The sequence below is a fragment of the Chamaea fasciata genome, unplaced genomic scaffold (assembly GCF_029207755.1).
Source record: "Chamaea fasciata isolate MVZ Bird 193981 ecotype frontalis unplaced genomic scaffold, bChaFas1.0.hap1 SCAF_1, whole genome shotgun sequence".
Classification (NCBI taxonomy): Eukaryota; Metazoa; Chordata; class Aves; order Passeriformes; family Sylviidae; genus Chamaea; species Chamaea fasciata.
In genome coordinates, this window is record NW_027094086.1 from 130,155,648 (window position 1) to 130,183,157 (window position 27,510).

The 27,510-nt window shown below is 37.6% G+C and overlaps 1 protein-coding gene across 3 annotated transcripts in view; it reads right to left on the reverse strand.

Annotated features, from left to right (window-relative positions):
• Positions 1-27,510, reverse strand: part of ANKIB1 (ankyrin repeat and IBR domain containing 1) — an 86,829-nt gene that overhangs the window by 40,078 nt on the left and 19,241 nt on the right. For all 3 annotated transcript variants that reach the window (XM_066197648.1, XM_066197638.1, XM_066197657.1), the window contains exons 2-3: positions 15,318-15,583; positions 2,950-3,250 (exon numbers count right to left, since the gene is read on the reverse strand). In XM_066197648.1, coding sequence (XP_066053745.1) covers positions 2,950-3,250; positions 15,318-15,505 — 489 coding nt within the window. In that variant the 5' untranslated portion in view covers positions 15,506-15,583. The remainder of the gene's footprint in view (positions 1-2,949; positions 3,251-15,317; positions 15,584-27,510) is intronic.

Consider the following 27,510-nt stretch of genomic DNA (forward strand, 5'->3'; position numbering starts at 1 on the left):
CACCAACCTTTTTCAGAGGTCATTCAATGCTAATTGCTATCTCCCATTTTCTTATTTGATATGCACATTTGTCCTCTATTGTATAATAATGTAAATAAAAATATGTTTAAAAGCAAATGTCTCATCTTGAGGAAGGATAGACATAACACATGCAAGTGAAATGCCTGTAGGCAGAATTTATCAGGAAGTTGGATCAAGTAAGTGGCACTAAAATAAGAGAACAAGAGCAACTTATATAGTCCTTTGCAATTAGTTCCATTATGAAATCTGAAAGTATAAAAACTTGACAATCAAAATAAAAGCAGTAGTAACACAGACCTAGGAGACAGCCTGATATTTGTTTACAAATAAATCATATCACAAGAGGCTCTAAATCAATCTTGTAACCATGATTTATTTTGGATGAAAGAAAGAGCCAGACAACAGCTATATGTCATTCAGTTACCATTCATAGAGCTAGCTGGGTCTGAGTATACTTCAGCTAGCAAGAACTGCATGGTGACTTGCCTCTCTGGTGAAAATCAGTAAGTACGTAAATAATTTCTGAGCACATGTTGAAGACAAACTGCTGATGTGGAGCTTGAGGAGCTGTAACAACATGGGGCTGAGGCAAGAAAAGGTATAGGGGCAAGATTCAGGCTGTATTACTGGAGGTTAAGTATGGACATCTGACAGCAGCATCCTCTTAACTCCTCTCAGTACTGAGCAGGGAACAAGAGAGGCAGGAGCTTAAATAACAGCTTAGAAAATGGCATCAGGAAGATGAGTTTTCATTCATTAGAAGCTCAAAAAACTAACGATGATCTGTATACTAAAGAATGAAAGAAGGGCTGGATATTGGAAATAAAAAGACACTATCTGAACTTCTACAGAAAAGACTAATGAAAGAAGAACATTCGGTTCAAGAGGGTGCACAGCTGAGGCTGGGGAACTGAAATGACAAACTTTAAATGAGAATTCTCAGACAATATCTGAAAACTTGTCAGAATATAACCAGCAAACATAATGTGCGAATCACAAAGAAGGTGATGCTGTATACCTTTTTTTTTAATAAACCCCAAACAAACTCTGTCAAGAAATACCAGTGGAATACAACTGTGTAATTAAAAAAAAGCAAGCTTTGGTGAATGACCTGACTAAAACCGTAACAATAAAGGTAACACAGCTACTAAGAATAAAAGTGCTGCTGAGACGAGAAGCACCTCCTGACTTTGTCCAGAGTAGTCTGCAAGACCTAATTCAAAATAGTACTGTCAAAGAACCACTCATTAACAATTCTCAAGGATTTATTAAACTGGCAGAAGCGGTAAAAAGACAAGAAATCCACCACCCACTTTCAAAAAGCAGTACTAAATAAGTCAAGAAATCCACTGCCTACTTTCAAAAGGAGATACTAAGTAAGCGTGGAAAAATATTCCAGAAACATCAGAAGAATCTGCAGAGAGAGAAACAGGACAAAATCATATGGAAAATAAGAAGCTGAAGTTATGTCCAGATGAAGAATACGTAAAGAACAAAGTCTGGGAAAGGTAAATGCAAAACCCCAATAAAGAAGACTCTGACAGGTTTTTGAGATGTTATACCATGTGCATAAAAACTCAGAACAAACAATTTTAAAACATCACACAGTGAATCTTTCAATGTTTTCGTAAAGTTGGTTGCTGGACAAAGTGTAAAAGCAATCTCATATAACATATAGCAGAACAGCAGGATGAACTGTTGGATTCTCTGTGGATGTACCACGCATACTTTATGAATGACACAAAAGAAAGTCTCTCAAAATGAAGTCTCAGCACAAGAGGTTCTAGAAAAATCAATAAACCAAATACTAATATAAATACCCAGCATCAGATGGTACTTATACCATAAGTACCATCTTATGGTATACCATACTTATATTCATGAGTCCTAATGAAGCTCAAATATGAAACTTCTGAACTATTTATTATAATATGCAGTTTACTGCATCTGTCATGGTACAAAATTAGAAGATAGCAAAAGTAACACCAATACTAAAAGCAGCTCCAGAGAATGTCAGGAAAGATCATCAGGTTTTTACTGCAGAGAGAGGTCACCAGTGAAGTCCCAGAGGTTCTGGGACCTGACTGTTTAAGATACGAACTTGTATTCTAGAAGAGAAGGTGAAAAAAGAGGTGATAAGCTTTGCTGATGATACTAAGTTACTGAGCATAGTTGGAATAATGAATAATGAAATTATGAACAGAAGTTCATACAAATGCTGAACCGTGAAGTAATTGCTGCCATTGAAAATACAAATTTTGATGTTAAAATAGACAGACTTATGAGGATGTTAACTGTTTTTGAAAATGTTAGATGTCTGCTCACGTTCTTTATATTAAATTACCAGCACAATGAAATACTAGTTCTCATTACTTAATATAGTTTAAAAAAAATCTGAGGCAAGATCTTCAAAAGTCATTCCCAATTACTCATTATTATCCACTCCTTTCACAAACATTAAAAAAGCTAGACACTTTAAATTAAAGACATCAAATATGTTCTTGAAACATGGACAGCATTTCCAGTCTCACCTGCACAGCAAAACAAAAAGAGCCTCAATTTTCTCTCAGGTTGTTATTTCACTTCTCTTTACACATATAGGATGCCTATGCCTACCTTTAAAGCCTTTTCTCCACTGTTACAGTCTTGTAATAATTCCTATTTTTATATGCCTACGTGAGTCTTCTTCATGTTGAGGGGTTATTTTCATGAAGCTAATGTATATGTAATCCTTTTCTTTCATTTTTCTCTACAGCGTTTGTTTTGGGCTGTTTATCTTGGCAATTTTTCCAATTAATGAAAAACAGAATTTAAAATTAATTTAACAGATCAGATTCCCTCTCCCATGAAAAAAAGCTTTGTGAAACATTGTGCATGTCAGTTACTTTTAATATATATATGAACTTATAATTATATGTGAACTTTTACCTCAACACAGGTTTTCATCCCTGAGGCAGCAGCATAGTGCAAAGGTGTATTTTTTTTGTTATCAACAGCATCAATGGCTGCTCGTTCATATTGTCCTTCATCCAGCTTTGCCCCCTTCCACTTCAGGATCATTTGCAGACAATCAGCTCTTCTGCAGTCATCTTCTGAGGGTCGTGTCAGGCGGGGATGAAGAGCTCCCTCTGAGATCATGATCTGAGGTCCCATACACAGTAAGTGCATAGAGGTCTCATTGTGCACATTCCTTTTATTTGGATTGCCATCTCGAACAAAAAGGAAAGTTCTGCAACAGGGGAAAAAATAGAAGAAAACTAATTAGCACACTATTCCACTCATTTCCTTCAAGTGGGAATGGTGGACTATGACAACTCTCCTTCTTGCAAAGATTGTGATTACCTGTGTTAGTGACAGATGTTCTTTAACAGAGAATTACTACTGGACAGCTCTCCTCCGTTTCTCTTAGGAGTTGAGAGCCAAGATCTGGGTGAATTATTGAAATATCACTAAGTACCATATACAATTACTTTGTCAGTATACGAGAAAGTTTATTCTACAACCCTGTGTTGCATTGTGATAAATGTTATTAAGGCATAAGATTGATGAAATAGGGACTTTATTTCTTCTGCTCTGTCCTGAACAGTAGTGCATTTGGTAGTTTGCAAATAGATAATGACAGAACAATTTGTTAAAAAATTCCTTCTCCTTTGCTGTATCTTTAGTCAGATGTAGATGCAGCACTTACTACTTCTTAAAATATTATAAATACTATTCCTGCCAGCACAGCACGCACTTAGGAATGACTATTGACTTTTTCAATACAGAAGTGCAACATAATGCCCCTACACAGGTGACAGAAGCTGGCAAGAATTTAAATATTCTCTTGAATGCTTTTGACGCAGTTCAAAGTCAACAATATTACCAACAAAAAGAATCACCTTAGGAATGAAAGGAGAACAGGCTGATTCTTAGAATCAGCTCTGAATCCTAACACCTGAGACAATGCAGCTCTCTTGCTGCCTCTTGTCAGCAGGGGTTACAGAAGTTACAATCCAGATCTGAAGTGGAAGAATTGAGATGAATCATACAAGCTCCGTGCCTTTTGAGGTATACTGAAACCTTTTTTTCTTAAGGGAGAGTAAATGGTAGGCAATGGCAGAGAGGAAAGATCACCTCATTGAAAGACTGGGGTCAGAGAGACAGCAATGGTAAAAGAACTTTGTGTGAAGGGAGGAAGAACAGGTATTGTTCCCTCAGGTTCCCAGAAAGGTAATACCAGGCTAAATCTGAAGCATGGCACATGCATTCAAGAAGTCACTGCAAAAATGCCTGCACTGTTCCCATAAACCCCCTCACACATAAAACCTGCACAAGTCACTGTATGTCTCCTCTCCAGGCTGTTCCCTCCCACCAAACACTTTGCAAATATGAAGAAACAGTTATTCTGGAACCCCATTAAGTTAGTGCATGGGACCAGGTTTCACCCTCCCTGACCACACCCCCAAGACTAATGAAAAACACTTTCAATCACTGAAAGCAGGTCCTGCCTACCTACAAAATCAGACAATGTTGCTCTTGGAGAACAGTTGTGATAAGAACTTGGCAAATGTACCAAATTTGACCAAAAAAAAGTTATTTACTTCAGTTGTTGCCTTATGCTATAGTTACAAGTCTAAATGCCGTCTCCTCTTTCTGTTGTCCTTGAATACATACCACCTTTCTCTCTCTCAGAGTTCACTCATGCTTTATTCAGGACAAAGAACAATCCTGAAACTATTTTATTAATAAAGGAAGAGGTTGTACAGGGTAGACAGGAATTTCCCTTTCAGATAGCATTGAAAATAGTCTAGACAAGTATTTCAGTACAAGAAACTAGGCACAGATGATCTGGTCCTGCAATGGAAGAATGTCTTGATAACTGTTTGGTCAGTTGGATTTCTGTCCTTTCTTCCTCCTGAAAATCTCTGAGTGATTTGAATTTCAAATAAAACTTATTACTAAACCGCCATTCTTTTAAATATGTGGCAACAAAGTATTCAGAGGAAAACACAAAACAGTCTCCTCTATGTTGCCCTATTTTGGCAACAAAAAATGTTCCTTAGAGAAATCTCTCTTTCATTCCACAATAGCTGACATGATAGATGCATTTGTTAGGAAATACAAATATGCCAAACTGGAGATTAAAGATCTTGTCAAAAAAAATTTACAGCATATTTTGTTTGCTTGAGGCTTTTCGTTTGTTTTCAGAGGGAAGGGATTTAGCTATACAGCCAAAATGCTTCAGAGCCAATTGTTTGAAACGGTAAGACTAACCAGTATCAAACACTCTCCAAAGTGAATCTGCTTGTTTGAATTAGCTTTAAATAGTATGAAACCAGAGACAAAATGAAAGTAGCGGAAGGAAGGTGTGAAAGTCAGAAACAAAAAAGAGAGAAATGAGAAGGAGAGAGAGAGAAGATAGGGAGAGGAAGTGAAATTCTATAGAGGCAATGGATATGATGAGCTGGATATGATCAGATCTTCAGCATAAAGGAAGTCAAGTCAAGCCGGGAAAGCCCAGCCAAACCCATGACTTAAAGTTCAGAGATGACTAGCATCCAAAAATGGCCAAATTAATACATTTTACATCCACAAATTCATTACTCAACAAGGCTCCATTTTTAACAGTGATATTTGGTGCGTAAGCCTTTCACAGAGCAGTGCTGTAGATCCCTGCAATTTGGCTCGTAACTTCAGAGGTATGAGAAGCTAAATTTTGCCTGGAAATGTACCGAGAGAGTGAAAATATGCATTGCCTATGGGAAATATCACTTAACCACAAGGCAGACAGACTTTACTCTAGTTGCAGTTTCCAGATTTTGCTTCAATCTCTAGCACTTTGCAGAATCCAAACTTGAGGTGACAAAGGCATCATAAAAGTGTTGAAAAAGTGACAAAAAGGAAAGGGCTGTAACATTCACACCTACTACTATCTGTATTTGCAAAAAAGCAGCAAGAAACTCAAGATCACAAGGCTGGGAACTTGAATAATAAACAACTGGGACAAGTCCTCACTTTGGGAAACTAACAACAGAACAATTTTTTCAAGTTTTGATAAAATCTTTAATATCTGGGACATAAAAACCACCATATTTACAGTTTCTTTCTCTCTCTAAACAAATGCTGTCTATATTTTAGCTATATATAGATACACATTGCTGGAACTAGATGATCTTTAAGGTCTCTTCCAACACAAACCATTCTGTGATTCTATGCTCTATTTGTATGCATAAAAAACCATACAAAAATGTACCCATATGTGGAAAAATAAAACAAAAACTAAAAACTGGTGTAAAACGAAATGATAAAATCAATTCTGACAGCCGGAGGTTAAAGCATATCTAAATATGCTTAAAGAAAGTGAAAGTAACAAATTTTGAAAGCAAAGCGCTTACATATACTGTGTATAAAGTACACAGAAAACTGCATTCTCACTTTAAACAAGACAAGGAAGGCACTAGAAAAAGATGAGCTGCAGCAACAGGATAAACTGCACAGGATTCCCTTTCACAACATCCCATCTACTCTTGGCTTAGACAGTCCTTGTAAGTACTGCTTGCTAAAGAAAGTTACACTGCAAACTCCAGTGCAGGCATGAACCTAAAGCTCACAGCTTTAAGAGAAGTAGGAGTATTAACAGAAGAATTTTAAGAGCATTAAGAGAAGAATGGGTAAGCCATGAGTTACAACAACATACAGAAGAGCCAAGTCATGTTACCCAGTAATTTAAAGCTCATTTGCAATGAATTAATTCATACAATTACTGAATCATTCAGCTTTCAACACAGTAGACCAATACTGATGCATTCAACCCTTGAATAACCATGAAAAGCACTTTTCACTAAAAGCACTTTCCTCCCAAATACACTATAAACAACCACAGTGTACTAGCAACCACTTTAAGAAATCTTTTTAGTCATTACTATTTTAAATAATTTTGTGAAGAGTATTGTTTTTTACCTGATGTTGAAAACCAGATCTAATAAATATAATTATTGGTATTTTTATTCATTATACAGTGCTAGAAAGTTATTTATTAGTACTTAAAAGTTTCTTCTCTGTTTCACTAAGATTCTTATGCATTTCTTACATTAATCTTTATATTTGTTATACTGCAGGCCAAAGAAAAGTTATGCTTTATTTATGGTTCTTATGACTGTTAGGAAGAAGAGCAAAACAGAGATTAAACAATTCCTAAAGCAAAAATGTATCAATTACATCTGTAATTTTCTTGTAACCAGAACACTATTGTTTTTATTGATGAGTTACTTAAGTTTAGCATTCCCTTGGACAGTCAGGAATTCTGTTTCCAAGATCCCATGCCTGTTCTGGCTTTTATTTCAATATTCTGAGTGGGATTTCAAAAGAAATAGAGCTGAATGCCAAATCAGAAGTGGCTTCCACAGAAGCTGGCTACTTACCAGCAGCTTTTGTGACAGTCCTCTGCAAAGCAAAATCTGTGTGATTTGCATCTCTGTCTCTGGCCCTTTCTTATATACATCACTTGATGGCGAGAACCAATTCTCAAACATAGATGCCATCCTTCCAGCCTTGTCTCCAAATCCTTCCTTTGAACAGATTTTTTTCTGAGACCATACACGCTGATTTCTCTTCTCACATAACTGTTGACTATTATTTTTAGATTGGTCTCAAACAAATGTGAGATGAAATAATAAACATGAAACTACCAGCAAGTGTGTTCATTGTCACCTTTTAAACACGCAGATTTGTATTTCTGCACAGGACACCTACCATTGTATCAGTTTGTAAATGACCCGGCAGTGTATGATATCTAGTGTTGGTATTAGTTGCATAGCAATAATGAAGAAATGAAACAGTGAATACTATCAGGCATTGCATTATTTCTATTTCTTAAAAACCGCAAATGTATTACAGATACTGTCTCATCTTCATCTCTCCCTCCATAAAAATGTTTTCAATTTGTATGCTGCTTTATCTTTAATTACACTAATTTTTATTTTCCTCGCATGTCCCAATGATGTAACTATTACACGAAATTCAAAACAAAAAAATGCAAATTTAAAAATTCAAATCATCCCCAATCTGTACCTTGGCCAAAAGGAAAACTGGGTCTATATACAATGTCACTGAATACTTTGCTTGTATTTTGCATTTAGATATAAAAATTAGTGAGTTATTTCTGAAAAATCTGAGCCAACAGATCTCTGGTGAGGAAGCCACATGTGCCTCTAACCCCAGGGTGAAGTGAAGCCATTTGACACAATGATTCAGTATTTACCAATCAACTCCATGGAGTAACAAACTCTACCTGGCAACAAAATTAGTTGAAATAAAGATGTGGTCAATCTGGTTGGCAAGGACCAAAGCTGTACTCCTCTATAACCCAAATAAAATTTTACTTTGCCTGTGGTAAAATGTTCATGATGGCTCTACTAAGGAGAACAGACAACATAGAAAAGAAACCTTTAATAGTGTACTGCATTAATAGATCTCATTTCACCAATCATTACCAAAGAAGTCTTACTCTGCAATGTGTGATTTCCACCAAGGAAAGGAAAATTAGAACAATTTCCTCTGGGTGCAAAAAACCCTAGTAGTAAGAAGCAATAACACTCTCAAGAGTGGCAGCTGCAACTGGAGAGCAAAGGCTGAGCTGTGAGCAGCAAACTCATAAGCATCATGTATCTTTAACCTACTAAGGTTAAAATAATCAGAAGTCAGATAGAAAAAAAAGTCAGCTTTAAGACCTCAAAATACAGCAGCTGACTGGCTTTTGATCTTTGCTTGTAGGTCAGACTATGATTAGGATAAAGTCTACCTTCTGTTTTGCATTTTGTGAGGAAGTCTTGAGGAACACCAGGGAAGATACCTTGGGAGGCCACACACATCTATTCAGTGAGAACTGCTTTTAACTGAGATTTTGAGCTTTAGGGAAAGAAAAACAAGGATGTCAGCCAGATAAAGGTCTGAGTTTTTCAGCCTGCCTTATTGTACTTTAGAAGACAGTGCCCAGCTGGGTGGCAGCCTTTGAGGAACACAGGAAATGCTATTGCTGCTACATGACATCTGTAGCTGCTCCTCTAAGTGTCTCCTCTGAGTTTTTTCTGCCTTTGGCAGTTTTCTTCAGGATTCAGACACAGTAAAAATTTGATCACTTTTAAAGGCTTCCTATTTTTACTGTTTGTCCATCATCCTGACTGCTTTTCAGACTATGATGAAAACGACCTTATAAATTACTATTTTCTACCACCCAGTCAGATGCTCTGCTACTGAAATGAGGGGCGCTCAATTCACTTGGTCCTCTTGCTTCTTTATAAACATGCCCACAAAGCCCTGTGAGATCATATTCTTCATTTATTATTCTCCTTCATCTAATCAAGAGCTCCCTTCAGTATTTCAAATTCCAAGGAATTTGAAAGGTGATCAAGATTCAACCACACAAAATAACTAATCTAAAAAGGACTTTACAGAACCAATTCAGCAGTTGAGTGCAATGATAACAAAGAAATTGGATAAACACCAGTGCTCCCATTCGGACAGGTTCAAACACTGCACAGATCTTTCACCACACACCAGGAAAGGAAAACATCTAAACTATACCACAAGCAGTTATCTCCCACAAGTACATTCATGTCTCATATCGTAAAACTGCCAAAGTGTTCAATTTAAAACTTTGCAGGTGCTTTCAATTTTACATATTTAGTATAAAATAGGATTAGATCCACCTTCTCAGCTCTGGTGACCCGCAGTCCAGAGAACTACAGCTGATCCAGTTCTCTTAAATTTGCTTGAAATCAATGGGAAGAAACAGACACTTTTGACACATACTTAATTTAAAATACTTTATGGTCACCTTCACAATACATGAATTGTGCTGTTGCCTTCATTAATTATTCTGACTAGATTTATTATCTATGTCTATATTGACTACAAAAGAGACCTAGTATGAATAATACGAGTGGAGACATACTTCTCTGAATAAAATTAATTTATATAGAAGTATATTTGAAATAGTTGATAACTAAAAACAAGTTTGCTTTTTTGTTGCTCAAAGTGAATGATCTAGACAATGACGTTCTAATAAATTATTCAAATGAATAATTTAGGTCTATTTGGATCTCAAAGCTTAAATATTTACAGAACTTCTGTCTGTCAAAACGTTGAAGTAGCCTCTTTTTGATTTCCATCTCCAGAAAAAAAAAATTATCAAAAATTCAGAGCAGCTTCAACCCTATCAGAAAACAAGCGACTACAGCAGTCCTCTAAAGCCAGATGACCTGCAAAGAGCATGGTTTTCAACAATACTTTTCCTTAACATATATTTTTGCAGCATAAAAATCCTCTAATATCCTCTAAACTTCAGAGAAATCTTGTTCTGAAAAACACTCCATATACATATCCCTCAAAATCATCCAAAACTAACTTTCAACATGACTGCAAATGGATGAAAAGCCAAGAAAACCTGGCATGGGAAGAGACATTCCTGAATGTGCTGTGACGAATGCAACATTCCCTCTGGGGTCAACAAGTTTTCTGGCAAATTCACCCTCCATAACATACTGGTATTATCAACATACTTTTTTTGATTGCATTACAATTGCTTGGACGAGTCCTTATTGAAACCTCTTACATAGTAAGAAGAGAAGGGGACTGTGGCTGAAATTCCACGAGATGCATATTTAGTTCAGCCTAGAGGAAACCACTACTATTTTGATGTTCTTTGTTGTCATTCTTCTGAAGTGAAATATACTTCCCGAATTATAGCAGTGAAACAAGAGATATTTCCTAAGAGCAAGTCCCAGGCACATTTACCAGTGTTTCTCTCTGACTGGGTTAGCTATGCCTTCATTGTCAGAGCTGCTTTACCACAATTACTGAATGGCAGACATCAAGAATGTTAAAAGAAGTGGGTTTCATTTTTTTTTCTTTAGTTTCAGCAATCACCTCAACTTCCAGAATCTCTGTAACAAGAAAGTCTTGTTTTTCCAATTCTAGGAAAAAATCAGCTTCATAAACCTGTCCTGTCTTCCCACAGTTCCATGTTTCTGTCATCTCCTCCTCCCCCCTCTTCAGGCCAGGACCAGCAGCAACTGCTACAACAATCCACTTTTGGCTTGAATACTCACAAAGTGCTCAGATATAGCAATATGAAACACACAATGAGGAAAATCTGTCACTGATCCAAAAAGCTTCCCAGCAAAGCTGCAAAACTCAAAGTCGCACCACATATATTGCAAAATGACAGTTTATCTAAGGTTTTTTTTTTTTTTTTTTCCTTTCAACGTCAGGCAAGTCCTCGTGATTTCCAGACACTCCATCTCAACCAGCCTCTGGAAAGTCTGTTCTCTTGTCACAGCTCAGGAGTGGTTCACCAACAGCCAGACTCTAGTGAGTAACTTTCCACATTGATAGCAATTCTTTTAAACTAAGCAGTCAGATATAGTCTAAACTGTACCTTAGGAAAAAAAGCCTGAGGGCGTTGGATATGCTTGATCAACCGAAGACCGCGTTTTCTAATGAAAACATGTTTCCAGTGTGCTTTGTCTGTAATATTTTTACACATATTTAGGGAGTGAGATTTAAACTATCTTCCTGAAAACGAATCTCCTGTCAAGACCTTAATTCATAGGGAAACATGATAAATATTTGTAGTAGAATGAGACCAGTGTGGATGTTGTATAAAGCTCTCAAAATCCGTATGTAGGGTGCTTCATGAACTGCTCGAGCGTGGGTTCTTCCACAGGCTACAGAAACACACAGCTGCAGCGTGGCTCCCCCACAGGGTCACAGGTCCTGCCAGAAATGCTGCTTCTGTGTGGGCTTTTCTCCACAGGCTGTGCAGCTCCTGCCAGGAGCCTGATCCGGTATGGGCTCTCCACGGGCTGCAGGCTCCTTCAGGGCACATCCACCTGTTCTGCTGTGGGGTCCTCCAGGGGCTGCGGATGGATCTCTGCTGTACGTGGATGTCCAGGGGCTGTGGGAGGACAGCCTGCCTCACCACTATCTGCATCACAGGCTGCAGGGGAATCTCTGCTCCAAGCACCTGGAGCACCTCCTCCCCCTCCTTCTCTGGCCTGGTGTCTCTGCAGGGCTGTTTCCCTCACACATTTTTTTCACTCCTCTTACAGATGCTGTGCAGCATTTTTCATCCTTTCTTAAGTACGTAATCACAGAGGTACCACCAGCATCACCAATAGTCTCAGCTTTGGCCAGTGGTGGGGCTGGTTTGGAGGTGGCAGAAGCCAGTTGTGCCTGGTGTGGTGCACACTGATTTCTACTCACAGATGCCACCCCCACAGCCCCCTGCTACCAGAACCTTGCCCCATGAAATCAGTACAGTGCCCTTCTGTCAACTCCTCCTGAGAGGTGTCACAGCTGGTGGCTGAGGGTTATCCTGTGACAGCCCTGGAGCAGGGACTTCTCTCTCCTGATAAGCTTACTGGCCTGAGATCAAGTCTTTGAAAATTCTTGTTTGTGCTAATTAGCTGTGGTCAGCAATTTTTGGTTTTTAAACATTAAATGCTATGTTAAAACAAACTGGTATGTCAGGTAAACATTATTCAGGGCTGCAGACCAAGTTATACATTAATGGAATGTTTTTTATTTCAACATTCCTAGTATACTAAAGTTTCCTATGATACTCATTAAAATGATCAAGAAACAATCCTAGCATTTTAACAAATGCTTGCTGAATCTTGTGAAAAGAAATTAACAGCAAATTTTCAAATTTTTACAGCTTGATCCTGTTTCTGGGCTGTGTATGTTGGATGAAAAGTGCAGCATCCAGATGACTAAGATACTTGCTGCATAATTACTGCGCAGCTCAAAATCATTGAGAAATTTTTGTTGGCTTAAGTTTCTGCCAGTACACTTCATGCTGGATTAAACCAAGTTTGTGCAGGTTGCGAGTCTTGCTTTGTGACCCTTACACCTCCTCTCCAGTTTCTTGCTACTTTCCTTCTGAGATCGCTGCAGCAGGATGTCCCCAACTCCCTTTCACTGCAAACTCAACGCCTGTGCTTTTTCACCAAAGGCATTTGGCCAGTCACAGCATCCATACATGTACAAACAGGGAATTTGTCCCTTTGCCTCAGCATTGCCAGATAGGACATTTCTAAACATCCCAGAATATCTCTCTCAGTACATTCTGTAATGGAAAAGGTGTACCAACTGCATCACACTCCTCTATTTTGAGAAAATCTCACACAGTAAACTGTAAACACAAGTCTGTTCATATCCATCTACAATAATACAAATCTCAGGCTATGAAGAAAAACTGAATTACACAGTATGCATACAAGTAAATACCAGAGCTTGTACTGAGTGTTGCTACAGACATCCCAACACTTAAAATGTTTTATGAAGTGATAAACATAAAATATTATACTACTATGGACATCTCATAATTGTAAATTTCTCTCAAAATATAAAGAGAATAAAATTAATTTATTTTTAGGTACTGAACTTTATCAGTAAATCAAAGCATTCCTTTTAATAATCAGCTCATTTAACCCCTGTCATATCCAGGACTTCCTGCATCAAAAATAAGTGACTTAACTCCAAAGCGCTTGTGCCCTTTCTGCTATCAACTTAGCAAATAGACACACTGTAAGGCCTATATTTATTCACTTCCACTACTATGTTTAGATAAAAAGGCTACATTTATCTGCAGCACATCTTAAAGAGAAGCCAGTAGAAAGACATCAGAAAAGTTAATACTAAAAAATCTTCAGTAAACTACTCCTCACTAGTACTACAGTTTTAACAGCCTGTGTTTTCAGACCCACACTCCAGCAGCTAAAGGCACCTACCCTATGTTTAGGGACAAAAAATGTATTACAGACCCTTGACTCAAACAAGGCAAAAGAATGATTCTTTTGATCATTAGTTTGCAATATGTGAAAAAAAAAGTTGTCCTGTGAGACTTAGATGTTGAAGCTCCTATGTAGCTAATAGCAAAATGGCATTTCTAAAAGACCTTTTTTAAAATATACAAAGCAGTTATGTGAGAACCCATCATAATGATGCAATATCAATTAACCAATGCACTGCTCAGAAGTCAGTAATTATGACTATTTCTTTTCATATGTGCAATGTCATGTGTCCTTGTTTTCTCAATGAGGCTGTAATTTCTTAAGAGGTATTTTCTTGAGAGAAATAGCCTGAAAATCTCAGAGCAGAAAAACCATATGGAAAGTGTAAGTAAAAACTCGACACTATTTTAAATTCATTTTAGTTGACTCCTTTTTAGAATTCAAGAATAAGGAACGGGAGGAAAATAAACAAAAAGCACCAGTGATGAAATGAAAACATCAAATTAAAAATAGAAACACAGAATAGATAGGGAAGAAGAGGAAAATATTTAGCCAAAACTGAGGTAAGTGAGATATTATAAAGTAAAAAAAACGGTTAGATAAATCTAAAACACTGAGTAAAAATTTATGGTGAGAGGCCAGAAAGCTAGTAAAGTTACAGCATATGAGGTACAAAACAAACCTTATGAATACGACAGGCCCATTTAGACATAAAGACAAAGATGAAAAGAATATTACCAATAACACAGTTGATTATTTATTTCTGTTCTGTTTCCTAATATGAAGAAGAGGATATTTATGAAATTCTCTCTAATAGCGCTTACTGAAGAAGAGCTTTAGCAATGTCTGCCTGGTACTACCTTCACAAAAACACTAGATGAGAACAGCTTGTGTCTGCAATGTCTGGACATGGGTAAGATGTTAATCTTTAATTGACCTTAGAGCACTGACAAAAATATGAAAGAATGAAAATAGCTAATATTAGGGATTGCTGTCCATATTGACTGCAGCAATAATAAACTTACTTATTTATCAAGATATTAATGTTCACTGTTATTGTCTAACACAAAAAAATAAAAGTTGCCTGAATAACACAAGAATAAATATATAGCACCATCTAGAAGTAGCTACAATTAGTGTGGTATCCACACAGCTTTGCAAAGAGATTACTTAAAGACAGGAAAACATATCAAGAATGGTGGAACAGTCACTATTTTCAAAGAACCATGGTATTGGAGTCTTCAGGAAGCAAGCTGAAACTGCCCCAGACTAATGTTACAAGAAAGGAACGGACACTGAAATAAAATTAAAGACTGTTCTACCAACCTGCAATTACAGACTAATTTGCATTTTCTATTACTGCTCGAATTTGTTGCAAATTCTGTCTGTGCAACACACACATGCCCATACATGTGTTCACTTATGCACATGCACATCAGGTGTTTATAACCTGCTGACACTCTTGGCATTTGCTAGGTCAGCTTTTCACACCCAAGCCAAATTTCAAATGCTGCTTACCCCAGGATACGATTCATTCCATGCCTAGCAGCATAATGGAGCGGAGTATTGTGCTGGTACGTTTCTCCATAAGAAGTATTTGGGTCAAGAGTTTCTTTTAGTTGAGGGTTGCTCTCATAGATTTGGCAGGCCAAGTTTTCATCTCCATTTATAAGAGCTTTGCGGAATTTGGTGGTTGTATTTCCCATGTTGCTATCCTAGCTATCAATGGCACTTCTTCCTTTCCCCTTCATCCACTTGTATGGTTCTGTAACATGCTTCACAGCCTAAAAAAGACAAACAATATTCGTGTTATTGTGTAAAATACCTTTTCCTAGATGAAAAGAAAAAATGCAGAGCTACAGCACTGTAAATAGGCAGGTGAAGAAGTACATAGTACATAAACTCTCCTCATGAATTGCTGAAATCTTTCCAGGTAAATGCACACAAATTCCCAATTCTTCACAGATCATTTCCCTGATAAATTGTGGACCTCCCTCCCTCTGCAAATATCTTCACTACCTCTTTAAGTATAGGCAAAAGAAATGGCTAATATCAACCTGTATAAGAAGACTAGCATGAACACTAAATTTCCATTAATGAGAAATAATTAAAAATTAGACATTACCTCAAAACCAGAATAGATCTAAAGCAAAATTCTTGCACAAGGAAGAAAAATTCTTCAAAAACATGCAATAAAGCAGACATCAGTTTAACTTTTAATTGAAGAAAATCATATTGAAATATGCTTGAAGTACCCGAGCTTGTGTAGGTGAGTGTACACAGCACCCTTTTGTGCCAGTAAGATGAATGCTGGTGAACACAGAAATTACCATGGCCCCAATCTTAACAGCTCTGCTAAGCAGACTCTTTTAAACACCTAACCCCTTACACTTAGATCTACAATGAATGGGTCCATACAACGCCTGGCATTTGTACTGGCACAAACCAACTGCACCTTACAGTACTTCAAAGTACTTTCCAGCTGCTGTGCTCCCCAGCCTCTCACCTTTACCTCATGGAGGCAACCAGCAGACTGAGCTGCAAAAAGGGCAGAGAGAGCATCTCTGCTCATGACACGGGACAGCAGGAGCTTATCCAGATGTGCAGATGGAAAGAGCACATGTTGATTTATGTCAGGGGACAGGCAGAGGAGTCAGCACTGACTGTGGCTGGTAGCACAGTGAACCTTCTAGGGGGTCTTTTTTGTGCATGTGTCATCCCATCCACACTGCTCCATGCCAGACCTTTCACCCCACAAAGCACACACAGGCATCCAAATATGCCAAGCACAGCAGGTTAGGGGATTGAGACAATGCTGTGCACATAAAATCAGACAGGGCAGGAGCTGCCCAGTACCTTATATTCAACTTGCTGGGACTATCTCAAAGCTACTATTTCTACATTGGCTTTCCAACACAGTTACTGGTGCCCCTCCAGCCTTGTAGACAGACGAAACAGAGGAATACAAGGGGTCTAGAGCTGCAGAGAATCCAAGGGAATCAGGATGTGGATAAAATTCACACTAAAAGTAGTTGAGGAAACCTGGTGAACAGCTGCAGTGACACACTTTTATTACCCCAGAGCTATTGTCACCAGTTGCCTCACCAGCTAATCTCATTAGTGTGGTCAGGTCTGTTCAAGAAGGAGGGAGGTGGCCTTGGTGGCCTTCATTTTAATCCTTTTTCCTACAAAATTGTGGTAAGACAGCCCTCATCTCGAACTGTTGTGAGGTAACCATGACACTGCTGTATCAGCTGCCTCCATGTACTAAACATGTTGTCTGAGACCAGAGTTACCTAAAGAAGAACCAAGTAGGCACTCATCCAAAACCAAATGGACATCCTTCATCTATCTAATTATATATACAAACCAAAACCTAGATTATTCAGTCACACTACAGACTCTGCAGCATTTTGTATCTGACATCCATGTATTTTAAAATATAAGCATGCAGATAATACGCAGATATAATATTTATATTCTTCAAGAATGTCACTGCATGTTCACATTACTGTCACAGCTCTCAGTGCCATGAATTAATGTGTTTTCACATGCAAAACTAGTTGCATTACTCTAAACACTGGGTAGTTTCAGGCTTTAGTCAACAAACTCTTTAGTGTATGAAGAAAAGTTCTACACTCTTCTCAGTCAACCAGCAGTTCATATTACATTCAACATTCTTTCAAAAAAAACTTGAGAGAATGACTTTCACTTAAGTTTAACAAGATTCATTTGTGGTGTTATATTATCTGTTAATCCCTATCTACCACCAGTAGCTCTCAAGACTATAAACTAAATGAGATGAGAACAAATGCCTAAAAGATAACAGAATTGTCATGGAAATCAATAATGAAGATCCCACTAATGCCTAAGAAGAGCACAAATCATTTGAAATTAGAACGTAACAGCCAATTTCCATGCATTTATTTCTGGAAAGTAGCACACAGATAACTTGCATCAGCTGCAGAACATGCTGCTTCTTGCCCAAACTGGAACATTTAACAAACTTGGGTTGGGATGAATGAGAACACTTAGAGTGAAAGGAGATAAGATGGTGCCCCCCAGGCACTTGAGAGAAATCTGGGACAGGGTGCTTCTGTTGAGATGTTCAAGATGAGATCTGAATGGATTTAGGCAGGGGTATGAAAACACACAGGAGAAGTGAGGGTCTCTGTGGGGTGAGCTGAAAAGCTCAAGTCATTTTTGTGCAGAAAAGGCAAAAATCATTATTTATTTTGTACACCGAATAAACTTTATTTACTTTTGATGCAGTATGGATATATTAGAATGTTGTACTGACATCAGCAACTACTAATACAAAAGATGTAGGCATGTTGCTTGAACTATTATGTACATTATCAGATCATCTGGAAATTTTAGGAATATGCAGACTGCACCATATAAGTCACTGAAAAAAGTAGTGACATCTGCTTTCTTAAAAAAATTCTTACAGCCTATGAGTCCAATAAAGGGCTAAATAGGACACAGATATGATACAGAAAAGTGAATGAAATAAAAAGAGTAAAAAACCTGTGTAAAAGGACCAGACTCCAAAGGAAATGAATCTCAGTCAAAGGAAAGGGAGAATTTTAAGAAGGATTATGAGACAGAACTATGACATGGCTTTGAAAACACACAAATGAACTCCAACACAGAACCAAGAATGAAAGCAAAGGTATTGAAAATTTAGTGAAGGCTAATGTAAATATAGTCATCACATTATTAAAAAAAAAAAAAGATGATTGAATGGGCACAGCCAATGAAGGCCCTTCAGACGATGTTAAACAGCTTCTTTTTGATGTGATAGCAAGAAACTGATCTCTGTAAGAATGCAAGGAGTGAAGTGACAGGGTCAAAATTAAACCACAAAACAATTCTCTACTTAAAACACATGATAAGTTAAACTATATTAATGTCTGTCACCCTCATATAGTATCCACAAGGTCTTTCATCTTTAACACTACAACAGGCATTAGCCTTTTATGCTTTGGAAATTTGGTGGGCCACATGGTAGTATTTTTTGTTTTCTGAATTGCAATTAAACAGATCAGCAAAAACACAGAAAGATAAGGGAGAAGTTGCCTCTGTACTCTGGCTCTAACAGTTGGCTCCCAGCATGTCTGGAAGTCCAGAAGAAACAAAGATGTGACAGCTGCTGCCTCTCTCAAACTGCTGTAGTTGATGAGTGCCCTTCTGTAAAATATTCAAGATCTGTCCATTTGCAGTTGTCAGTTCATCTTTCAGCAAACAGCCCCACTGCATCTGCCACCAAAGCAACCTCTACCTCAACTGAAGAAGAAAAAGGACAAAATATCAGCTGATGCAACAAAATTCTGACCTGAGAATGGCTGAAAGGGGCCCAGTCTGATGCCTTTTAGTGTAGTTATCTTTCCATGAAGAGCTTCCAACCTGTTACGTTCTCAGAGAACAGAAAGGTAATGAGCAAAGCTGGAACCAGGCGTTAAGGGAAAGGAAACTTAGTTCACTCCTTCAGCCTGTCATTTTGTGTTTTTAGAGGTGAAGGGCATATAATACATACATTTCCTCTGATACAGGTGGCAGGGAAGTGGTCTGGAAGGTTATCAGCCAGTCAGCCTCAGAGACTTGGGGAGCTCTTGTGAGCTGAACTCAGGTGTTGCTAAAGCAGTTTCAGCAGCTCCTGGGCTCACATGGGTAGTGTGCAGTGTCAGTGTCACTGGTCTTGCTTCCCTCTTTCTGTAAATCCAGCATTTAAAATCCTTAGGCAATATTTTAACGTCCACATCACAGTGGAAAAAAAAAATGACCACACAAACTTGACAATTTTCAAGTACTTTATCTAAATAAAATAAGACTTGAATAGAATTTTACAGGATTAATACAAGATTTTTTTTTTTTTTGGTACGGAGATCTATTCACTGAATCTTCAAGCTCTGTGCTAACAGAAAGACTGTATCATAGCCTTTAGCATAGCCTTATAACATCTGTCATAACCACAAACATCATTTTATACCAAAAAAAAAACACTGGAAAAACTAAATGCAATGCTCGGAAAATATATCCCATATTATTTCTGAATTCCAAAATCAACCATCTAATTCAAACTTTGAAAGTATAATTATTAACATATTGCCAAATAGAAGTTCCAGCCTAAAAAAACCTAAAAAACACCCTAAAATTTAAGGAAAGTTTCTTATAAACTCCATAAGGGCCATCACACTTCTCTGCTTTAGCAATGAACAGTAATTTCTATGGCTTATTAGCAACACTTTGGTATCACAGCTCTATAAAAATTTAACAAAGAGAGAGCCATTCTCATAGGAGCTTGAAGATTGAGTACAAGATGAAAAAAGACTGGATAAAGAAAGACATGGGTAGAGCAAGGAAGCAATGAGATTCTGAGAGCAGTTGCACCAGCTGCCCAATTACTATTGATTTTTTTTCATGGACATCATCATAGAAGTGAGTCTGAAGAAGAACAGCAATGACTTCATGGGATTTTAGAGGGAGTTCCTCCTTTCTAGGTGCTTGCTAGAAATTTGAAAAAAATGGGAAAATGTTGTACAAGGGGAATCAGGTCAGTATTTTGGAAACACCATACATCTAACACTCATTTAGGAACCATATCTTTAATGAGATGGCACACGTTTCTCAATTTACATTTTAATTGCTTTAACACTGAAGCAGAATTTCTTACTGAATGTAGGACTAGCATGTGTTGATACAGCAGCTGTTCTAAAGGTTGGGGAATGAGAAAAAGGGAGACAGAATGTACTACATCACACTGCTTAAAAAACTATCAAAACCAGTAACAAAATACTCAGGGGTTTAACTATGAGAAGAAAATGCTATATATTTCTTGTACCAAAAAAATCTACTGTTTATATAATGAGCAAAGATCAGGATTAAAGCTAATAATCACGTGCAACCTTTTTTTTAAAAAGGTAACACTTTGTAATTAAAATTTAACCTTAAAAAGTTTAAGTACAATTTGGACTTTAAAAACCTTAAAAACTACTTCTTAAGCAGTCTGTCATGTAAACTATGAGAATATTCTTGTGGAAAAGTTAAGTGAGTCAAGATTAAAGAAGTAAGACTACGTATGTAGCTCCTCATACTTAAATCTTAATGTTATTAAAATAAAATACATTAACTAAAATTAGTGTACATTACATAGCTTCTGAACCCTTCAAAAAACAAATGATAACAAACTGGTTACAGAAAAAGGATAAAAAGATATCCAAAAATACTTATTTTTCAAAAGCACCTGGCTTTTGATGTAAGTATGAAATACTTTGAAATTGCATTCTAAAAACATCTTCTGTTTGAAGCACAGTTAGCTCAAAAGGTAGCTGTTTTATTTGCTTTGGACACTGCAGTTAAACAGCTGATTTTTAAAAGCTGAGTATCTAAAATGCTTACTGCAGAGTCTGTCCTACATTATAAATCATACTTTTTTGCAGAAGGGAACCACAAACAACTTCAAGGTTTAGGAGAAAGCCTTCTGACCTGTATGCTTAGGATGAGTATCACATTGTGATGTTGGTAACTTTAATCCTCACTTCTGGGATGGACTAACACAAATGAAGCAAGTCAAAAGTTATGGTCAAGAACTCTCAGAATACCAGGCTGTCTCCTGGAAACAGCAGAAAAAGTCCTGGTTAGTGCTGTTCTTCCTCTCTTGCCTCCTCCCCTCTACACAGAATGAATTAAAAAAAAATCTCACTTTACCAAGAGGACAAAATTAAAAATGAAGCATTCGAATGTGCACACCTATTTTACGTATGGATGGCACAGATGGCTGTAATTAAGATGCAGCAGAAAAAGGTTAGCCTAAATCGAATTTTTACATGTTTATAATAAATATTTAAGAAATATTTGTCAAATTTTATTTCATTACAAATTGTTCTCTCTGGATACTTGTATCTGGGAGAACTTTTCTGCAGAGTCTGAAGTAACAAAAGCACTTGTAAAGCTTGAGAATTGATTACAGAAAAGAGTGGTGGCGTTTAGCGTTTTTTTTTACACAGTGGAATATGCTAAGTTTTGTGCCAAAAGTTCTAAGTCATCAGCAGGAAATAAGGAAAGCGTCTCTGTCACTTTAAACCTCTGTGAAAAGGACTTACCATTATCAAACTCTTGTTACATTTTACACATCAAAATACAGAACAACAACAAAAAAAATTGCTATGCCAACATCTCACCCTTCATACAATGATCACCAATATAACCTTCTCTGTACTTTAAATACTAAGGTTGAAAAGTGGCAATAATGTTGAGAATTGACTTGAATAAAACATAGTGTGAGCTAGTGAGAGAATTAATTATTTCCTCATTTATATGCTTGTGGGATAGAGAGTCTAGCAACTTAGGTTACAATCTCTTTATGCTGGCATATGCACCCACAAGTTGAAGGTTAAAGATATTGCTCAATTTAGTTATTTGAGACTTTGGCTTACTGACTCAGCCATAAAGACCTTCATCCAGGTGGAGTATTTTCTTTCAGACACATTTCTTTCAGAATTGTAGTTTGTGGAGAAAAAAGGAATTTAAGAATGGCTTTGGTTTTCTTTGCACTGTTGCATTTAAAGGGATGCAACTGGGGCAGCTGCAGCATAGACCAGAACCAGTTTAAGAAAAATCTGATCTGCATAGATGGAGCTAAAGTAATTGCTACACTAATTTTAATTGTGTTGTCTACAATACTTGCATTCACCATTTAAATGAAATATGGTAAATCCACTGTGGGGTAGGTACACACATGGCAGGAGAAACAAGATACTGTGAAGCCAAATCAAAGGTACCTTGCGATAGCTGGACAAAGACAGCATTCCTGCAGGTAGCCGGTGGGGAAAAATCCAGCTGCACAAGTTAAAAGGAGCAATCAATTGTGATGTAGCCTTTTTTTTTTTTTTTTTTTTTTTTTTTTTTCCCTTTAGTGAACAGCAGTTCAGTAGGATGGAAAAAAGGAATCATCATTCTGCAATTATGCTCTGGAATATCCATTAGTCTCAACTGTAATTGTGAATTTATTTAAAAATTCATTCCAGGGCCTCATGTCTGTAGAATTTTTTTTTTTTTTTAAATAACAACAAAACCCTCAAAGTTCTGCGAAATTCAGATTACACTTTGGAGTTGTTCCCAATGCAACTGTCTGTTGAAGCCTTAATAATCTTAGTGATTTAATGTGCTGTACTCTAGTCAGTGCTATAAGAGAAATCACAGAATCACAGAACATCTTGAGTTGGAAGGGACTCACAAGGATCATCGAAGTCCAACTCCCAGCTCTGCGCAGGATAACCTCAAGAATCACACCATGTACCTGAGAGTGTTGTCCAAAAGATTCTTAAAGTCTGTCAGGCTTGGTGCCAAGGCCACTTCCCTGGGGAGTGTGTTCCAGTGCCCAACTACCCTCCAGGTGAAGATATTCTTCTTAATGGTATTTTTAGGTTCCAGACATAAAATACAGCAGAATATGAACCAGAGACTGGTAATGTTCTTAACCAGTGCAACACCTCCCATGCTGGTAGCATGGGAACATACTTCAGTCACCAGGTTGTTTCTCTGGCTTGTCCCTACCCACATACACATGCCCAGAGGACAGGAGCCTCTCTGCAAAGAACACACTTTGCTTGGATGTGAGATTAAGTGAACTGAGCTGAGTTGTTGTTTAAGACAAATGTGTGTCCTCTCTGAAATCAGATTCAATAGACAAAAAACTACAGAGAAACCTCCACCAAGAGTTACAAAGCAACAGTTCAGAGAGTAAGGGACAGATGGGATTCACAGACTGACGCTGTACGGGGCAGAAAGTCTGAAGAAATTTGTGTATTTCTGTCAGATTGATCTGCCCAGAAAAAGTGCGAGTAAAGACAACTGGTACAGGGCACTGCTAGAACATGAAAGGAGGAAGGGAGATGGCAACATAAAGAGCTATGGAAAACCTCACAGGGAACTTGACTGACCAATCTCTATAGGGTGCAATGTGCCTGGCCTTGACTGAGCCCAGGATGTATTTTTCAAGTATGTTTGCTCAGCTTAGCACAAGGAAACAAGTCTGAAATTGCATGAGGGCCCAAAGCCAGCCTTCTGGAGAACCTCTGGTAGAATCTGACCAGCCAAAAGCTTTAATGCTAACTTCATTTTCAGTGATGTTAAACTGATAGAACTGAAAACAAAACTTACTGTCTGCCAAGGCACAGCCACAGAAAGTGAAACTAAACAGGATGGCAACACAGAGTTGCTCGTGAGGACATTACACAGTAAAATCTGAAAATCCCTTATACATTTGGAAACCTTAGCATCTTCCTGAAGCAGAAGTTTCTCAGTTTGAGGAAGCTTTTTCATATGCAAGCGTTATCAGTTTGTAAAGTCATACTGTTACTGGATCTTGTAAATGTGAAAGAGGCCTATATAGTAAATCTTCAAATGTAAGGAAGCTACACAAGGTCAGGCACCTACAATAAGACTGCACACAATAAACATTGTTCCTTTCTAAAAACATACTGTCTCATTTGGAAATAATGAATATCTTAAGTCAGTACATCTCAACATAAAACCTACTGGTTTTATAACCAGCAATGCATTTCAAATAAAGTAAAAAGGTGAGGAAACAAATAAATCTAGATTTTTCAATCTCCAATCTCACAAAATATACTGTATTTGAGAATGTCAGAGGAAAGCAACCATCACAGTATACTACCACTGACTCTTGGCTCATAACAATACTACTGAGAGGACCAGTGCTCTATCTACTGGTGATAGATCCACAGGTTGCACGTTTTAAATAAAATAACCAACCCTTACTGTAATTTCTGTATTATTACCCAAATAACTTAAAGCACTGAAAAGAACACTGCACATAATTTCAAGGAATATGCAATTTTTTCACAGTTGCCTCCTAACACTCAAGCAAGGTACACTTTGAAGACTAGACTAAATCTCTACTTAGTGCAGTATATTAACAGCATAAATAGCTACGGATGAAATTTTGTAAAATATGCTCTGGTTACATGAAAGGACTATCTATTTCCACGTTTTCAAGTGGGAGGTAAAGAAAGCACATTCAACTGAGACAGTTGACGAGCATTGTTCAAAAACATACTGGAGCAGAAAGAAACATGCACATACTTTTATTGTTTCCTGGAGGCATTCTTACGTGCTAGTTTTGCTCCGTGTAAAGCTAAAAGACAATGTGACCCCGCTGATCTTTCAAAGAGATCTTGATTTTTTTTCAGATGAATGAACAAATCAATTTCCTTTTAACAAAGAGGTAATTTAACTAGTCAGCACTCCTTCAAAGCAACACATTCATTTAAGGTCTAAACACAGAATCTGGGAGATCATTGTGTGTCTAAAATGAGATGGATTCCTCTAACAAAGTATGTTTTCTACACAGTATTTAAGAAGCATTCTACAACATTTCTGAGAGACAACTTCAGGAACTATTTAACTCTTTTTAGTCCAAGCACCCTCCTTATCATTGTGCTGACTCCCCTCAATCTCGAGTCATCACTGCTAACTAAGAATGAGATGTTCAGCTAACTGCAGTGACAAGGATCATCACTTGCATCTTATGTACACCAGAAAATTAGGAGAACTGCGACTGCTGAACTTCTGATAAAATGTTTAATATACCCACCAGCAAAACTCTTACTTTGGCAGGGAAATGGCAAAAGATATAATGGATCTAATCTAAAATTAATTTAAACAAACACATAACTTGAAGAAGTATTTTTAGCTTTTGCCAGAACACCTCTGCGGAGATATTTGGCTGTTTTTTCCACTGCATACAAACAGTTTAGCAATTTACATAAAGGCCGTGGATAACAAAATTTAATTATAGTATGTCATATACGGTCTGTATTTAGGAAGATTATTCTAGACGCCAGTGTAATGAAATGTTTACAATGAAACACAACCTTGTTGTATAACGATTTTTGGCTTCAAGATGAGTATCTAGCCAAAGAAAACAGAAAGAGAATAAAGATGCTAAAGAAATCCAATACTACCTGAGCTTGGATCACAGAAGGATTTGTAGTGGAAAGAATCTTTAAAGATCGAAACGTCCAACCCTTCTGTCATGGTCAGGGACATATTTCAGTAGACCAGGCTGCTCAAAGTCCTGTCCAATCTGAGCTCGAACACTTCCAGTCGTGGAGCATCCACAACTTTGGAGAACCTGTTTCAGAGCTTTGCCACCCTCATCATAAAATATTTCTTTCTTATGTCCGATCCACATCTACTTCTTTCTGTTTGAAGTCAATGCCTCTTGCCTTGCCAAAACTGGCCTTGGTAAAAAGCCTTTATCTTTTTTACAGAACCCCCTTTAATTATTGAAATGCTGCAACAAGGTCTCCCCAGAGCCTCCTCTACTCCGGGCTGAACAATCCCAGCCCTTTCAGCATTTCTTCATAGAAGAGGTATTTCAGGCCTCTGACCATTTTTGTGGAAGTCCTCTGGACTCACTCCAACAGGTCCATTCTTGTACTGGGGACCCCAGAGCTGGACACACTGCTCCAAGTGGCATCTCACAAGAGCAGTGTTGAGCAGAGCGGGGGTACCCTTCCTCGACCTGCTGGCCACGCAGTTCTATTACTTATTAGTTCTCCTACTAACATAATCAAGATACCTAGGGACTGATGCAGACACTATTACAATACAAATGACTGCTGTTCTTTGTAGAACAGACTGTTACTGACCTTTCTCATGTAAGACAAGGAACAGAAGGAGGAGAAATGCAAGCTACCAGAGTCACTTACTTTGCAAAATCTGACCCATTTGGCATCAGAATTACATGAAACAGAACATTATACAGTCTTAATATCAGAAAGATTTTCAAGAAGCCGTCTGAAAAAAATATTCTGTTTTACCCAAGTAGTAAAATCTTTATCATTTTAATAGAGAAGTTCTTCAAGTATTTCCATGAAGCTTTTACCAGAAGTAACTGTACAGACACTGGGATCATAAATAACTGTACAGACACAGTGCCTGATGGTTAGTGGAACTTTCCCTGTGATCATATCCAGGGGTTATGCTGAAGCCAGACAGAGAAGACAATAACTGCACTCATGCCATTTCTCCGAAGCTCTCACTACTCCTTCTGGCAACCAGGTAAGACAGTGGAAAAAGAGCAGCAGAAGTAACAAGCCTGGCTGAACTGCCAGGAGCAAGAAAAATGCAGGAAACGAGGGAAAACAGCAGTAGGTTGAAAGAAGGGACTCTACACAACTTTCCTCATCCATGGGCCATTGCCATGGGAGACAAATAAGGCAAAACTAGTAGGTATTTATTTTAACTAAGGGACATAATAATAAGGGGCCTACACAAGTAGGTGAATTGTGACTATCCTGATCAAACATTCCTTATTCTGACATATTTTTATATCTAGAAAATGGCCGAGGCTGCATAAGTCTCTTATGATGTTTTTTTCTGCTGAATATTTCTAAATTAGTATGTACCTATGTGGCTTACCAATACAATGCTCCCTCCAGTCAGGACAATGATGTTTCCTTCAGAAACAAAGAGAAAAATAAACTAACAATTAATATGACTACCCTTCCCGACATCTAAGCTTAAGGAAAAACAAATGTTATAATGTGCTCCAAAATTAGTATTTATATTAAAAAATCCAATACATAAGCAAAGAAAACAGATGTTCTATCACAGAAATAAAGTAATTTTTAATTTTACTTTTTTTTCTCTGTTCTTTTCACAGCTAATATTGTTGAGA